At 32.3% G+C, this 17,388-nt stretch overlaps 1 protein-coding gene across 1 annotated transcript; it reads left to right on the top strand.

Moving 5' to 3' along the window:
- The first annotated feature begins 10,616 nt into the window (after window positions 1-10,616).
- LOC145617798 (uncharacterized) lies at window positions 10,617-15,657 on the top strand. Its single transcript, XM_081672551.1, has 5 exons — window positions 10,617-10,805; window positions 12,058-12,320; window positions 12,443-12,654; window positions 12,934-13,195; window positions 15,207-15,657. Exons 1-5 carry the CDS (start codon window positions 10,703-10,705, stop codon window positions 15,501-15,503), a joined length of 1,137 nt encoding a protein of 378 aa, XP_081528677.1. The 5' UTR covers window positions 10,617-10,702; the 3' UTR covers window positions 15,504-15,657.
- The last annotated feature ends 1,731 nt before the right edge of the window (window positions 15,658-17,388 follow it).

Below are 17,388 nucleotides of genomic sequence, written 5' to 3' on the forward strand. Positions count from 1 at the left end.
GGGTGCCCTATTAGTAACCCCTAAAGTAACCCCTCAAGTAACCCCCAAAGTAACCCACTTAAGTAACCCCCAAAGTAACCTTGACCGGACCAAGTAACACCTTAAGTAACCCCTTATCGGACCAAGTAACCCCCAAAGTAACCCCTTAAGTAACCCCTGACCGGACCTAGTAACCCCCCTAGTAACCCCTAATCGACCAAGTAACCCCCGACTAACCTACACCACCTCCCGTACCCACTGCCCCACGCCGCCAACAACCACCACCAACGAAAAACTACAAACCTAAACCACTAACAATGACCCCTGACCCACCACCAACGAAAAACTACCACCCACCGAGAACCACCACCAACGAAAAACTACAAACCTAAACCACCAACAAAACAGATTTAGAACTCAGAACCACGAAACCACCACTAACCACCCACGAAACCACCACGAAACCATTTCTACCCAAAAATGAACCACCACCAAACTACCACTACCCACCCACGAATTTACCACACCCACCCACGAAACCACCACGAAACCACTTCTACCAGAAACGAACCACCACCAAAACCACCAACGAACAACCCACACCCAATACCCATCCGAACCCTCACCGAACAACGACTTTACCACTACCCACCCACGAATTTACCACCACCCACCCACGAAACCACCACCAAATGATAGATCTGAAGGCAACGACGATTTGAGTGAAGCTCTTCGCCGGATTCGAGAAGGAAGTCGACGAAAATCTGGGTTGGAGCATGAAGTCGGTGCTTCAATGGATGAGAAGGTAGTAGGTCGTTGCGATTTGTGACTTGTGAGGCGACCTCATCCTCACCTCAAAATCAAACTCTATTCAACATATGTCTCACTGTGATTATTCCATTTCATCCAAAACTCGAAAAGCTTTTATGAATATCGGTCAAATAAAACAATCTTAGTGTGATTAAAGGGGCTTTTTTTTTTTTTTTTTTTTGAAAAACGTCTTTGTAAAAAGTTTGATAATTTAAGATTTATGTTAGTGGAAAGATTCTTCTCACAAACGTAGTCATGTATAATAATATGTTCATTACTTATGGAGATGATATTTCTTCTGTGCTTTTAAGTGTAACGTTTTAATTTTTTTGCACTATTCACCTAATTCGTTTTGATTAATGTTAGCGATTTACATATAAGAAAAAATATAGTCTTATGGATACTTATTGGAGTTGTTTCATTGAATAATAGTTTGTTAATATTCAATTGTTGTTTTTATCACTTATTAATAATTAAAGATATTATTGATCAAAATTTTGTTTGACAAGCTTGTTCAAATAGTGAAGCAAATTTTATGTCATTAATCTCATTATCCATGGTAATATGAATCTATCTCCATTACCTCATTTTCATTGCAAACTTTTTTTTTTTTTTACCATATATTTTCATTAGAGAGGAAGTATTGAGTGATAGTGAAAACTTGTTTTAAAATTTACATGATTGGCTATGGGATTCCACTGCCATGGTAAATAAAAAAACTTATAGTAACTTACAATTTTACAAATATACACAAAAATTAAATACCATTATATTATAATAGGGATTTGTGATCAATTAGCAAACATTTCATTTAAAACTGAATCATGTTTATCAATTTTTATGCTATGTCGCTTCATCCTTTAATCTTCTAGAGTTTTCTATATACTTTGAATAACATGTGAATAACATTGGTCAAAAAGCTAACTTAGTTATGCTCAAAAAACATGGAAACCATACTCTTGCAAGTTTACAACTTGATTAATATGGAATTTTGTAACTACTCCTTTAGACTAGCTCCTTATGCTAGTACTAATAAGTTTAAACTTTGAAAATTTCTTACATTAGATTAGATTTTTTTAAAATTAAACTTTGAAAAGGATGATTCTTGGTAATTGGTATAAAATTTTTCTTGTCATAAGTCATGCATTATAATTGAAGTTAAAGAGTTAAACAAACTATTTAAAAGTTGAACCTAACATTTCTTAACTTTTATTCTAACTAAAGTGGCTAAGCAATATTTGGGAAGCTCTTTCGATTTGGCCTTCTTGTGTCACAAGACTCACAACTTATGTTATTGTCTTGTTGATAGTATTAGTGAGGGAATATATGTAAACAAATCTTTTTAGGGTTATAAATGTGTACACATTATAGTTCAAAAAAGGAGGCAATCAACATTAATCTGGACAAATAAGTAAATACGAAGTAAACATTTTAAAGGGTATAATTATTCAAATTATTTTTTAAAAGTTATCTCAAATTTTTAAAAAGGTAAAAAAATACACTTAGGTTACACACTTACACCCCAACTTATAAACAAATACTCCCTTCGCCCTTTTAATAATTCCCTTTGGAATTTTGACACTATTTATAATGTGAGAGAGTCTTCTAAATTACTTTTAGGGGTCGTTTGGTTCACAAAGGGGAAAGGAATGACTAAGAGAGAGGGAAAGAGGGAGAATAGAAAGCAACTCCCTTATTTATTATTATATAGATTGTTTGTTCTCAAGGGGAAAGGGAATGAAGATGGAAGTGCCAACTCACTGCCAATAACCAAATCCAACCTCCCTCCCCCCAACGGCGCCGAGCTCCCCCACCCCCTTCGTCGGTCCCCACCCCTCCCTGCCGGCGACCTACTCCCCTTTTCCTGCAACACCGCCGCCCTCCCTCGTCCACCGCGCCGCCGCCCCTTTTCCTTCTAATTGTCGATGTTGTCCCTCTTCTATCTCTTTTTTAAGTGATTTTTTTGATAGATCTAGCAGGTTGTCTGTTAATAGAGTGTCATATGTTGTTTTTTGGGTGTTTGGGGGTTGTTTATGGTTTTTTTTTTTTTTGTTGAGATGGTTAGGGTTTTTGGATGGTTTTTGTAGTGATTTTCATGGTGGGTGTGGTAATTTTGTGGGTTATGAGTGGTGAACGTGGTGAGGTTGATTCGAATGAAGTTGGGTATTTTGGGGAAGATGGGTTTTTTTCCGGGTGGATTTGGGTGGTTTCGGTGGAGAACGGTGGTTTTAGGTGGTTTCGATGGTGGCTGGATGGCGCCGCCAGGGGTGTTGGCGATTTTATGGTGGCTAGGCGATGGTTCTGGTGGTCAGTTGGTTTCAATGGAGGATGGATGGTGGCTAGGAGGTGGTTTAGGTGGTGTCAGGGTGGCTGGAGGTGGCTAAGCGGTGGTGTCGGTGGTCAGTTGGTGTTTTCAAGAGTGGTCAAGGTAGTTAGAAATTTGGTCAAGGTAGTTGGGTGAAGAGGAAATCGGGGGTTTGAGTGATTCCCTTGGGGGGATGAAGATAGAGGAAAATGGGGTAATGGGAGGGGTAAAGGGAATGATTGATTTTGTCTATCAAACATCAACAAAGGGACTCATGGTAGTTGATTCCCATTCCCTTTGTTTAATACCCCCAACCAAACGGCCCCATAACATATAAGAATATAAGATATAACATAGTCATGTTGGGTCTTAATTGATTCGTCTCGATAAATAGATTATTAATATTTAATTGTTATATTTTTTTTAGTAATAAGCAACTAATTAGCATAATTTATAGTCAAAATGCTATATTGGCAAACGTGCCCAGTCAAAATGGGAACTATAAAAAGGGGCGGAGGGAGTATTGGTTGAAGGAGGACACGTGTAATACCCCGTATTTTTAATGTATTTTATAAATTATTTATTTAATTATAAAATATATTTGGGTCAAACCATTTTAATTATTGGATTATAGATAAAGCAAGTATTTATATTTGGGTCAACAAGTATTTAATCCAAATGTAGCCCATCAATCTTATGAACCCAATCATTCTATTTTTACTTTTGGGCCACCTATTTCATCATTTAAAGTCCATTATTTTTTATGAAGCCCAAACCTACCCTAACCTACTCTACACTATAAATACTCCATTTATCCCCAAAAATTTCCCACACAAAAAGGTTAGTCTTATTTTCTATCTCCTCTTGTTTTAATTATTGTTCTAACAATTCATAATTTGGGTTTTTGATTTTAATTGTTTAAATAAGATTAGCATGTTTGGTAATTGATTTTAATGATTAAAGATTGTAAATTTTAAATAATAAAGTGTTTTATTTTCAGATTTCATAAAATTATAAGTTAGGGTTTTAAAATTATTAAAGACTTGATTTTTAGGGTTTTTTTATGAACAATTGATTTAGGGCTTTTATAGTAATGATATTTTGGAAATTTTGGTGATTATAACTACTAATTAGTTTAACTTAATTCCAGATTATTTTGAACACGTAAATTCGTGTCTTAATTTTTAGATTCCCGTTCGTTAATATTAATCCCGTTTTAATCCCGACCAGGTTCTAAACTCATCCGATTTTGATAAAAAAGTAGTGTTTTCCATGTGGAAACAACGTTTTAAGAAAGACTCACTACCTTTGGTAGTGAGCACCTTCCTCTCGTGGCCAAATTCAGCCTCTAAGTATGATTTTCGGGCAGTTTTTGGTTTTTAACGAAGTTTTTTTTTTTTTTTAAAAAAAATTTTATCCTTGAGTTTAAAGGGTAAGAGATAATTTAATTTTTCTATGGATAATTTAAGTATAAAGATGTATTTTGATGAAGTTTTAAAGGGGTTCTTGATTAGTTTAAAATGCTGGAATTTTATTTAAAGTAGTATGACTGTGATTTTAATAAAAGGGTGTGATTCTTTATTAAAAAGGAGTTTAATTAGGGGTTTTAAAATAATTTTCAGATTATTTTAAATGGTTTAAAGTGAGTTTAAGTTGCTGGAAATTGTGTATACTAGGGTAATTAATTTAGTATTATTGTCCCTTTATGTAGGAGACTTGATTCGGAAATTGTTGTAGTATTTTCGGCTACTTTATGGACTTAATCGAGGCACGTTCGCGTACTTAGCATATTTTGATGATGTAGAATCATGCTAGGTTTGGTTTTAATCAATTACAAGTAGTATCATGCTAAGGTTTATGTATGGAATTGTGAATTATTGGTGTTGGAAATTGAATTGTGAAGCATGAATTATTTGTGATGGTTTATGGATTGGAAAATTATAATTTGGCATGATTATATGGACTACACTTTTATTTATGGCAAGTTAGAATGCATGATTAATTAAACTACATGTTTAATTATGTTTGGAATATTGAAAAGGAATTTAATTATGGTTCATATAATTTTTATTGATGCTTTAAGCATGAGGAAGGAGCTATATAAGTGTCTATGTACACGAGGAATAAATTATATGCTGGTGCCTTTGTGCACTTAAGGTGTTTTTAACACCGAGGGATAGGATTTTTGGCGCTTTATGCGTTTAAGGTGTCTTTGACACTGAGGTAGAATTAAAAAGGGTTCAACATTAAATATTATGTGGTCACTAAATATTCAAGAATTAAGTTGGTATGTTTGATTGATTGAATTATTACTGATGATTGAATTGTTATGCTTTGAGGGTCATCACCAAGTCTAATAATATGTAAATAACGTAAAGTGAAAGAGATTACGCACCAAAACTCTTGGAACGTATATACCTTGAGTATGAACATATGGGGGGAGTTATGTGACTTTATATTTGATCATAACTTCTAACGGAGTACAGGACGCTATACATTCCTTTTTATTATTATTATGCGCTGGAATTCCGCCACCTATGTGTGGTTTTGTCGCTGGCACGGTTAGCTCCCGTGTCAGTTAACCTCAATTTATTTGGGGGAGGTATAGTTGGAAACCCGTCCGATGCGTAATCAACGCTAAATGAATTATTTAGTGTCTAGTTAAAGTGTCTTGTTGATTGTTGTGTGTGCTTGTAAACAGGTGTATCGAGGTAAGTGTGTGTTGATAGGTGAAAGCATGTTAGTGTGTTTAATTACGCTTATGTACTCAGCTTTGCTGATTGTGTGTGTTTGTGTGTTTGGCCATGTCTTTATCTTGGCCCTATGATGACCCATTTTTAATGGAGAGTAGTGGGGACAAGTGGAGATAATCTTTTCAGGTGTTGAAGCATATTCATGACGGGGCATGAGTGAAGAGCGAATCATGCTAGTTTCTATTAGTTGAGATGTGGTTTATTGCTTTCAAATATTATATTATGTTATGCTTATGAGACTAACGCAAAGGTTTTCGTATTTTAATTGGTTTTGATAAGGGCCTACAATAGTTCCAAGTTGTAGGTTGATTGATCTTATTTGATTTCTTTTGACTTTGGTTTTAACTTTACTTTCGTTTGGTTGACTTTTAAGTTGACTCGTTTTGAATGGTTTTGAGTTAAGTCTACCGCTGTGTGTCTTTGATAATTGCCTTAGCCGTTCTCACGGTGGCGGTAATGTCTTAGATATTCCTAAATCGTATTTTAAAGAGTAAAATAGGTATTTTTAAAGGAAAGGAATTTCTAGGGTGTTACAACACGACTATATTTAAGTCCTCTTCTTATGCATCGTATCATATCACTATCATATAAAGCCGGCTCGCAGCCAGGCTACGAGACAACAACAATTAACATTCTAGTTTTATCACCAACTGTATCATAAAATTCGTTTTATAAACTTCTTTAAAATGAGATCCATTTATAATATATTTTAATAAAAAAATAGAAAATAAAAAAAATAAGTTTTAATCAGAAAAAATAATTTTAGTTTGGTAAAACTACTTTCGATTCATTAGAAATAATTTAAGTGCAATATAAAAAATATCAAGTTACTAATAACAACTTTACAAATAAAATTACAAAAAGTACACTATTATATAAATAAGCGATATGATATCGTAATACTTTATATTATCAAAAAGGTTATATGATGTATTTAATATTTAAGCTAAGTTAAAAAGTTTAGGACAATCCAAGCATCGCCAGGGTAAAAAACTAGTACACTATATTGTATATACGAATATAAACAAAATATCCCAAATTTAAGACGATTGTTTAGGAAACATAAACTTTTATACATATGTTAAAATTTACGCTAATATTTCAAACAATTATTATCATAAGGAAACTTAGTGTCTAGAACTTTTGTTCCAATGTATTATAAACGCTAATTAATACTAACAAACAAATCAATATTTCAAACAATTATTTATCATAAGGAGACTTAGGTCCTAGACATTATTATTATTATTATTATTATTATTATGCAAGCGATATATACGAAGTATTGTCGAGAAGTGTACAATTATCTTATTGTACTATGACGCATAATATAATTATTAAATTATATACAAAGTTGATTAATAGAAGTTGATAGCAATGTATACAAATAATACAATATTGTTTATATTGTAAATGGCATGTAATTTATCAATAAACTAAACGTTCACATCAGGAACAACGTACAAGTCTTTGTATGCATATGGTAAATATTTCATTGGTCTTTCTTAACGTGGGCAAAACAAAAAACAAACCAATGCATGCAATATTTGGCGCATTATGCCTAGCTTATTTAAAACTTATATCCATTAATTTTAAACAATATCAGTTTGAAGTTGTCAAGATAATTTAAGATCTAAATAAATATTTTTTTAGAGAAGTTCTGATAAATAACTTTTTTTAAAGAATTTTTTTGGATAAATACAATTTTAGACAAAATAAGTTTTTTTTAGACAATACTATTTAAGACGAATTGTATTGTTATTAGACAATTTCACACACACATAAGATAATATCATAAAAGTAAGTCGATTAACAAAGCCTCAATATATTTGAAGATTATTGGTAAAAAGTAAAAAATAAATAATTAAGGATATTCAATATTCGTGTCAAACAACATTAATTTTTTTTTTTTTTTTGGTGCAATCAAACAACATTAATTTAACTCAAAGTACAGAGTATTTTTTTTTCTTTTTTTTTTGAGGGAAGAGTAATATTGTATACTTCATATATACTTGTTAACTTTAATTTCTTACGATGTACGGAGTAATTTGTATAAATTGATGTGAGGAGCATTGATAAAATTACTAGCCTATAAAATTAGAAGAGATGTAGAGAAAAGCATCACATCAATAAGTCCTTACGTTAATTTATTGTAAAACGGTCAATTAAAGGGTTATTTTAACAATTTTTATTAATCCCTATGAGAGTAGCTTTTAATTTGTAAGGAGTTTGATTGTATTTTAATGTGTTTTGAATGAATTCATGCTATGAATTGAAGGCTAACATGATTAATCTAATACCTTATAAGTGGTTTTTAAGGATAAAAATAATGTCAAGAAAATGACAACTTCTGTAGTATATAAGTGCAACTTTAATTACTTTTGGAGTAACTTTAACTCGGTTTACAATAAGTTAATGAAAGTTCGCCTTACTCTAAAATTTGTGACCATAACAAGTAAAAGTAAGTGTCATATATTTTAGTGTGTAGAGATGAATATATACCATACATCCTTTTTTTTTTTTTTTTTTTTTAAATTTAAAATAAAATACCATTTTAAAGTTTCCTACTTTCTTCTATTTTATTCCTCAACTTGTGCCAAGGGAACCACATGCAAATTGCAAACTAGACCTTAGAAATTTAAAATGCTAACCAATAACACTCTTAGTAGAAATGTCAGTTTACTAAATCAAACGAGCAACGCACTCTCGTACAAAATGATAATCAATTTATATTGTTTAATTTATGTATTAATTTGATCATGCTACACTAGATTAACAGTAAACCAGGATACATAAAACTTAACTTTGACAAATTAAAGAAGTTTGACAGGATTGCAATTGGCATTAACACCTAAGTAGGCATCAACGTATGTTTCTAGAAGGGCGGAGTAATAAGTCATAATTAATTTGTTGTACTATATGCAAATATACCTAAACACAGGGATAGCTCAAGTGGTTAGAGCTCCCCTCCCGGTTCCAAGAGATCTTGGGATCGATTCTCATCACCCGTCCTTGTGGCTCTCTTAACACCAAAAAAACATACACGCTTGACAACTAGCTTAGCAAATGTGAGGCTAAAGGCATGCATAATTTGGGAACTATATGTATAGCGTAAGCAATAATATGAGATCGATCTAGTCATCATAGTAACGTATTGTAAACCCCTACCATAATTTGCCATTTATGACTTATGAGAGAGACATAGAGGATAGTACGGGTACAAGAAGTGTACGTATTAGACTACTGGCATATGATCAAATTTAAACGTGAAATTTGTTAATAAGAAATTATGTAACCCACTTTTCACAACAAGAAATAAATTCCAATTAGTGGTATGAAACAATGGAGATCCATACATTTGACAAATTGAGATACCATAAGAGAAATAAATATGAAAAAAAAATGTGAGGTAAAATTGATGTTTTTGAAATAGAGGTTTTTGGAGAGGTTTTAGCTTATTGAGGCCTATTAGACGTTTGACTATATTGATAAAGTTAATTGAGGAAACTGGTAAACAACTTATTTGTACTACATATGTAAATGTGGAGCGAGTATTTAAAAGCGGAGGGAGTACTTCATATGTAAAACTTTGTCAATTCATTAGTTAGATATTAACATCGAGTTATTTGTACTACATTCAATTAATAAAAATTAGGCAAAGAATCAGATGCTTAAATTAAAATGTTACATATGAGAATCGAGTAGATGATGCCAACTAGTTCAATTTGTTAAAGTGTTAGGATAATACTTTGTACATAACACCTAAGATTACATCTCATCTACATTACTATTTTTTGTAAGGGTCTGTTCTCTTCGGCTTATTTTTAGTTCAATTCAGTTCAACTCCAATAAATTCAGTTCAGTTCACTTCAGTTCTTATCTTAATTTCCTTCTCTCATAAAATATTCAGTTTAGTTCAGTTCAGCTCCAACAAGTTCAATTCAGTTCAGCTCAGTTCAGTCAATCAGAACATGTCCTAATTCTCTCGATCTATACCAAACAAAATATGAAAATCTAAGACATTGTCAAGGCTCAAGACCAATGTTTTCTTAGATTTTGAATAGTTTGATGATTTCCATTTCTTACACTAATATATAAAAAATCTATATTTAATCATCTATACTACGAAATATATATACAGTATTAAAAATTAAAATATGACTTGTATAAGAATTGAACCCTTAATCTCAAAGTTAAACATTGAACTATGTCAATTTCTATGTCTTTTATTGTAAAGAAAATAATTTAATATCATATAATAAATCAATAGAAGTAGAATTGAATCATGAATTTTATGCACAATTAGACCCTTTTCTTTTGAGCTTCTAAGTAAGCGGAGCAGGTATTAGCAGAGCAGAACATATTGAGTCAGTAAAGCTGAACAGATTTCAGCAGAGCAGCTCAAAAAAACAGGATATTACTGTTATACACGTAATAACCGGGACATCACCCAACCCAGCCCAGCAAGTAGTTACTTGTATATACGAAGTATACAAAAACAAGTGGGCATGTATAAATTAATTTTTCTAATAAAAAAAATAAATGTCATTTTCGATGGGGTCACAGCCAGCTGAATAATATCCCCAATTAAAAAATTACGAAGTAACTTGTGAATGCAATAGATACAAACTCCTTAGTTTGTTTTGACATAAATCAACGCTTTTAATCGTAATTTAATGTGCCTGCCACCAAAAAATACAAATAAAGAAATGTACAAAATTTCTTCACATTGTTACTATAAATAATTGTCCAAACCAATGCTATCTTTCTAAAAATCAGTTACATCTTACATGGTATGTAACTCTGATGCAACATTAAATTTCTAGAGAGAGAAATTTAGAGAGAGAAAAAGAAAATGGGTGTACAAGAAAAGAGTAAGAAGATTTCAGCAGCTTCAGCTAGAGCTCACACTCGCAAATCTACATCCAAATCTTCTCTACCATTCCCATTTTCTTTAGGTTTTTTTCTCAATTTTCCGACTTCATTTTTATAACTGTAGTGTAGGCATGATTCGATCTTAAGTTTTACACATTATTGAAAACTCGTACAGTTTTAATAATAGCTAACCTAGCTAACATCCATTTATCTTGCTTCTATTGAACAAATCACGTCTTTAGGTGTTTGTTGCGGAGGTTGTGATTTAACTGATTTAAATTTTGAACTTTTAAAGTCGTTTTTTTATTTGGTTTATTTTCTAAGTACTATGTTGCGGGGATCTAGATCATGTTCATGTAATAATACTATTTTGATTAGTAGGCTTTATTGATTAATTTTAATAATTCTTTTTAAGTTAAATATATTAATTTTAGTCTATCAATGTAATAGAATAGGAAGGAAAAAAAAAAGTCTACCAATTAGATGCAAATCATGCTGTCCTCTCTTTGATATGCGGCATTCTTAGCCTACCAATTAGATGCTAAGATGCGAATTAATAACAAAAATTATATATAATTTCTTATAATAAAGAAGCTAAGATGCAAATTTTCTTTCATTTATCTATTTTTATTTTATATTCCGTAATAAAAAAAAAAAAATACGAAAAGCAACTAGCTTGATATTATAATTGTATTTGTTTGATCTAGGAATTCTTGATTATTGCCGACATATAACCAAAATTAAGGAATGGATACTCTGTTTTATCTTATTTGTTACATATTCATATACAAAGTTTTTACTTATGATTTTTGAATATATTAACATGTATAAATTCTTACATACATTCGAGCAAATATTATCCTAGAGGCGTTTTTAGGTGAAAATTAACATGATATGTATTCAAAGCTCCTCAGTAAATGTATGATCTGTTTCCTAATAAAGTTGATTATACAAAATTAATTGGTACTAAATTTGAATGTGTTTGATCGATTATGGAATTACATGTAACATGTGAGCTAGTTTGACCTGGCCTACAATAGTCCGTATAATAATGCTCTTACTATGCTAGTTTGTCTTTTTGGTGACACTTAACACGTTCAATGGTTTACATGCCCAACATGGGAGCTACCTCCTCTTTTTAGAAATACAAGTACGGAGTACAATCTTTGTTTTATACTAACGTCTTGTCGTAATTGGTCCGATCTGATCCAAACTGATTCAACTTAAATTTTATGTTAATACGATTATTGGTAATTAATCTCCGTTAATTGAAAATAAACTTATTATTGTAACAAATTGCAAGTAATAATAACAATATATTGCACATATTTTCAGGTTTGTCTAGCAAAATTCTTGTGGTTGTGATTGTGGTGTGCCTAACATGGGCTGATAGGGCTTTACGGGCACCGCCACCTAAAGTTTGTGGCACGCCTGGCGGCCCTCCGGTAACAGCACCAAGGATCAAGCTAAGGGATGGAAGATATTTGGCCTACAAAGAATATGGTGTGCCAAAAGATGAAGCAAAACACCATTTTATCTTTATTCATGGCTTTGACTCCTGTAGGCTGCATGCTTTCATTGCCACTGAAGTGTCTCCAGTATGTTGCTTACAATATAATCTTATGTTACAACAAATGTTATTAAATTATTCAATTCGTCGTTTTTGACCAATTTTTAATGATATATATATTGTTCTAAATTTCTGATTATACTATTTTAGGATACTATTGAAAGTTTGGGGTTACATATTGTGGGATTTGATAAACCCGGGTACGGAGAAAGTACCCCGGACCCGAATCGAACACCGAAAAGTCTTGCATTAGACGTAGAAGAGCTCGCTGATCAACTTGGTTTTGGTCCCAAATTTTATGTGGTAGGCTACTCCATGGGTGGAGAGGCTGTTTGGGGTCTGCTCAAGTACATTCCTCACAGGTATATAATTTCACGTCGTACTTATACTCTCTTTGTCATAAATTAATTTTCTCATTAGGTGTCTTATCAATTATATTAGTTGTTTTTGGTAAACAAACTCACAACTAATTTTTTATTAAATTAAAAGAACCTCGAATATTTTATCAGGTAGTCACTTTAGTGCACACTTTTTAAAATGGTCCCCTTTGTGAAAATTGTTTCATTTAAGCATATTTTATTATAAATGATGTACACAACACGCGAGTTCTAAGGTACGTTATTGGTGCAATGCTATAACAGGTTGGCCGGAGCATCATTAGTTACACCGGTCGTGAACTATTGGTGGTCAAGTTTACCGGCGAATCTAACAAAAGAAGCATATTACTTGCAACTTCCACAAGATCAATGGTCATTAAGAGTGGCACACTATTTACCATGGTTAACTTACTGGTGGCAGACTCAAAAATGGTTCGCACCATCAAGTGTTATTGCACATAGTAGTGAGATTTTGTCTCGTCAAGATAAAGAAGTAATGTTCAAATTCGTCAAACCCGAAAATATGGTAATTATTTTTCAATATCTTGAACTTTACTTTGTTTTATTATATTTCTTAATCATATGTTACTAGTCTTTAGTATTTTACGTTACCACAAAAATGTTCTTGTCATGACATATCCATAATTTTTTTTTTTAAGATTAGTAAACAAATTGTTCAAATTAACTTTGTTTTGGGTCGTATTCATCTATTGTTTGAGTTTTTCTTTCTAGATTTTTTGTTTGGTTCAAGTCAATATCGTTTTCATAATATCATTTTCAAGTCAATATCATTTTCAAGTCAATATCCTTTTTGAATTATTATTTAAAACTTTGAAATTTTTTTATCCCACAAATAATATTCTTAAGTTGCATATAACAATTAAAGAAGGTAGTAGATTTATTTTAGCTATATATGGAGTAATATCTAAGATAATAGGGAGTACACATTTTAATGTTGTTTTGTTTGTATTTCACTTGATTTATCTTTTATGAGTAGATTTTACTGCCCATTGGCCTTTCTCTCTAAACTTATCAATTTTCCATGAGAAAACCTTAAGACAAAAACACACATACAATTTTTTAAATCGCAATTTTCATTATTAACGCCTTAACAACACATGTGTTGCACAACCCGTAAAGCTAAAAATACTTCCTTCGTTTTTCTTTCAATTAAAACACTTCTATATTTTACTTTTCAACTATTTACACAATTATACTTTTCTATTTTGGTGATAGTATAATGGAAACATAGTCTTATAAAACCTTTTCTAATCCGTCTCCGTCAATGTATGTATAATTTCAAAATATTAATTTTTACTTATCGAAAATTGTATGAACAATAAAGTATTATGAGGATTCACAATTTTCTTAAGTCTTCCTAGTTATGTGGCAGTATTAAGAATTGTTGAGATTGAGATTTGAAAAAAACAAGTCAACTAATCTAATTTTTGTCAAGGGGTTATGTGTCCATGTTGTGTAAACTAATATAAAAGCATCAATATGATTACATAAACTCTTATAATTTAAGCTAATTTTATAGAGATCCAATTATATATTAATATATACTCTGTAGTTTCCAGAATGCTAAAAAGGGCTAAAAAGCTAGACAATTAACTATTAAATATAATGTTTGTAAACTTTACTTAAAGTTAACCTAGTCATTCATACTTTGCCACTTTCTTAAGGAGGTCAATAATTCACTATTTTGCGTGATTCACGAATAATAAGTCTAGATATTCCCATACTCATATGTTAATGATACAATTTTTACTCTTTCGTACAAAATATCTAGAGTTGGAAAATAATAAGTCAGATAAACTATCATTCATGTTAAGCTAGAATAGGGTCTTACCATGTTAACTACTTCTATTAAATTAATTTTAGAGTCAATTTGAATCGGGTCAAATTCAGTGCAAGTTATCTAGTTACCTGTACAGTTTAAGTTAGGATTTATCATTTGATTTAACCAATTTGGTACGTGTTATATTTTTGCATTCAATCATGATTATTTTTGTCTTGCATTTCATGTGGCTTAGTTTAATTTACAAATTAGGAAGATTAGATAAAAAGTATAGCAATATTCCAATGTTACCTGTCAACCGTCATATCACACATGCAAGAGTATATTATAGAGAAGCAAGATGTTTTGACAAATGCTTTACATAAAGTTTCTTCAAAAGTTATAATGAAATATGATTACTCATTTTTAGCATACTAAAAAGTAAAAAGAAAAAAAAAAGTAATGTACTAATTTTTATGTTTTATGACTTGATTTCCTCAAAAAAAAAAAAAAAAAGTTTTATGACTTGAATAGTTGTAAATTTGTAACCACTAGTTAGGTTTCCAACTTTAGATTCTTGACTTGATACGTAAAGTTTTTGAAAATAACATAACTCGATTTATTATTGTAATTAAATTGGCTCAATCTATTTTAAAACGTGATTAATAACTAAAGTGTGTACAATTTGCTACTTTGTATGTACTACAGGCATTCATCATTCATCACTAATTATTTTTCTTGCATTTTTGGCTATCAGGCTCCAGTGAGGCAACAAGGAGTACACGAATCGATCCATCGAGACATGATGGTTGGATTCGGAAAATGGGAATTCGATCCCATTCAGTTAGAGAATCCATTCCCAAACAATGAGGGAACGGTTCACCTTTGGCAAGGCGACGAGGATATGCTTGTGCCCGTGATGATGCAACGATACATAGCTCAAAAATTACCTTGGATTCACTACCATGAGGTATCAGGGTCTGGGCATATGTTCCCTTATGTTGAGGGAATGAGTGATGCTATTGTCAAAGCACAATTATCTGTTGAGAACTAGCTTAGCAAACATCATACATTGATATACAAACTTTATGATTAAATTAGACCAGCATTTAAATTATACTTGGTGATGATTTAAAGTCTCCTATGATGGGTTTTGTAGTGTCTCTTTGTATTAAAGTTTGAGGAGTACTATTTATAATGATTTAATGTAAGATAAGGTTGTGCATCTATCAAAGCCTTTTACAACTTTTGAATATTTCTTGTGTTTGCTGTAAAAAAAACAAAGAAAGATACAGCCCATACAGGTAATGCAACTTAAACATGCTACTTGAGGTACATATACTCGTAATTATATAAATAAATAGTGTATGTATATCAGTCAAAGTATTGCGAATATATTTAAAACAAAAAAGGTAAAAGGTACTAGTTAGGCTCCATATTGAATGAGTCCATGATGCATAAGCAAACTACTATCAAATGGCTAAACCCAATAATATACTTTGTAATTGTCAAGCCCAAGGACCGCAAGGATTAAGATCCGGAATACTTGCCTAAGTTATGTACTGCCGTACTTAGTGCTGGGCACGTGCCGTGCCGGGCCTGCCGTGGGCCGTGCCTAGGCGGGCCTGGTACAGTGTCGTGCCGGGCCTGGCACGGCCCACGGTGGAGGCGGGCCGTGCCGTGCCGGGCCTGCCTTCAAGCATCTGTGTCCATGGCACGGCACGGCCCACCGTGCCTGTCGTGCCGTGCCGGGCCTGCCGTCGTGCCGGCCACCGTGCCGGCCGTCGTGCCGGCCCACGGGCCACGGCTTACCCTTTTTTCTTTTTCTTTTTTAAAAAAAAAAAAAAAACTTTAAAAAAACTTGAATTTTTTTTATGAAAGAAAAAATTGAATTGAATAATTAGACAATTTAATATTTGAATTTAATAATTATTAAATTTTTTATGGAGTTAAGTTATATTAAATATTGTTTAAATTATATTAATATTTATTGTTCATTCATATTTTACTATATATCATATTATTCATATAACTATATAAGTATTAGACAAAAATTAAATAACAATATAAGTATATAACATATTCCATAAATTTAAAAGTTGAAAAAATTCATTCATAAAAATTTATTAAGTAAAAGATAATATGAAGTACAAGTGTACAACTAACAATAATTGATGAATAACTTATTTTGTTATTTTATTATACGGCTAATGTTAATAGAGTACATAGCCAACATAGGAAATACTAACAATTTCACTAATTAATAGAGTACATAGGAAATACTAGAATTTTCGCTAATTAATATTAATTCTCGAGTTGTTGGTAATCTTCAATCAAGGTCTTCATTATCTTCTTCGTCTTCATCTTCGGCTTCATGTTCACTAGCTAATGCGGAGGAGCTAGTTGAACCAGAACGATCGGAACCATCGATGTTGTCCTTGGCCGTAAAAGTACGATCTTGGATGCGTTCTTGGGCATCCATCCAATCCTTCAAGCAAACACACATTTCTAGTGTTTCGGGCTTCAAACTTGTTCTTCTATCGTCTAGAACCCTTCCCGAAGCACTAAAAGCTCGTTCCGAGGCAACGGAGGAGGCTTGGATGCTGAAAATATCACGTGCCATTGCCGCCAAAATAGGATGCTTTGTGCTTTCGGATTTCCACCAATCTAGGATGTCCAACCCCAACCTCGAATCTTCGTCCAAGCCTTTCATGAAGTCGTAGTTTAAATACATTTGCAACTCCGAAACATCGCTTTGTGTTCGCCTTGAAGATGATCCACTACCTGAAAACTTAGATAACATGTTAGCAGCTTGGGCCGCCAAACTTTTGCCCGTTTTACTTACGCTTTTGGATGTTTGAGAAGGGGCAAAATGAGTGACGGTTCCATATTTAGATTCATAAACTCTATATAACTCAAAAAATTTATCTTTCACATGA

Source organism: Chenopodium album, chromosome 26 (genome assembly GCF_948465745.1).
Source record: "Chenopodium album chromosome 26, dcCheAlbu1.1, whole genome shotgun sequence".
NCBI classification, from domain to species: domain Eukaryota; kingdom Viridiplantae; phylum Streptophyta; class Magnoliopsida; order Caryophyllales; family Amaranthaceae; genus Chenopodium; species Chenopodium album.

Coding starts and splice junctions, on each gene's coding strand:
- LOC145617798 (XM_081672551.1), top strand. CDS start 10,703: ATGGGTGTACAAGAAAAGAGTAAGAAGATTTCAGCAGCTTCAGCTAGA. Junction 12,321..12,442: donor TTGCCACTGAAGTGTCTCCA/GTATGTTGCTTA, acceptor ATACTATTTTAG/GATACTATTGAAAGTTTGGG. Junction 13,196..15,206: donor TCGTCAAACCCGAAAATATG/GTAATTATTTTT, acceptor TTTGGCTATCAG/GCTCCAGTGAGGCAACAAGG.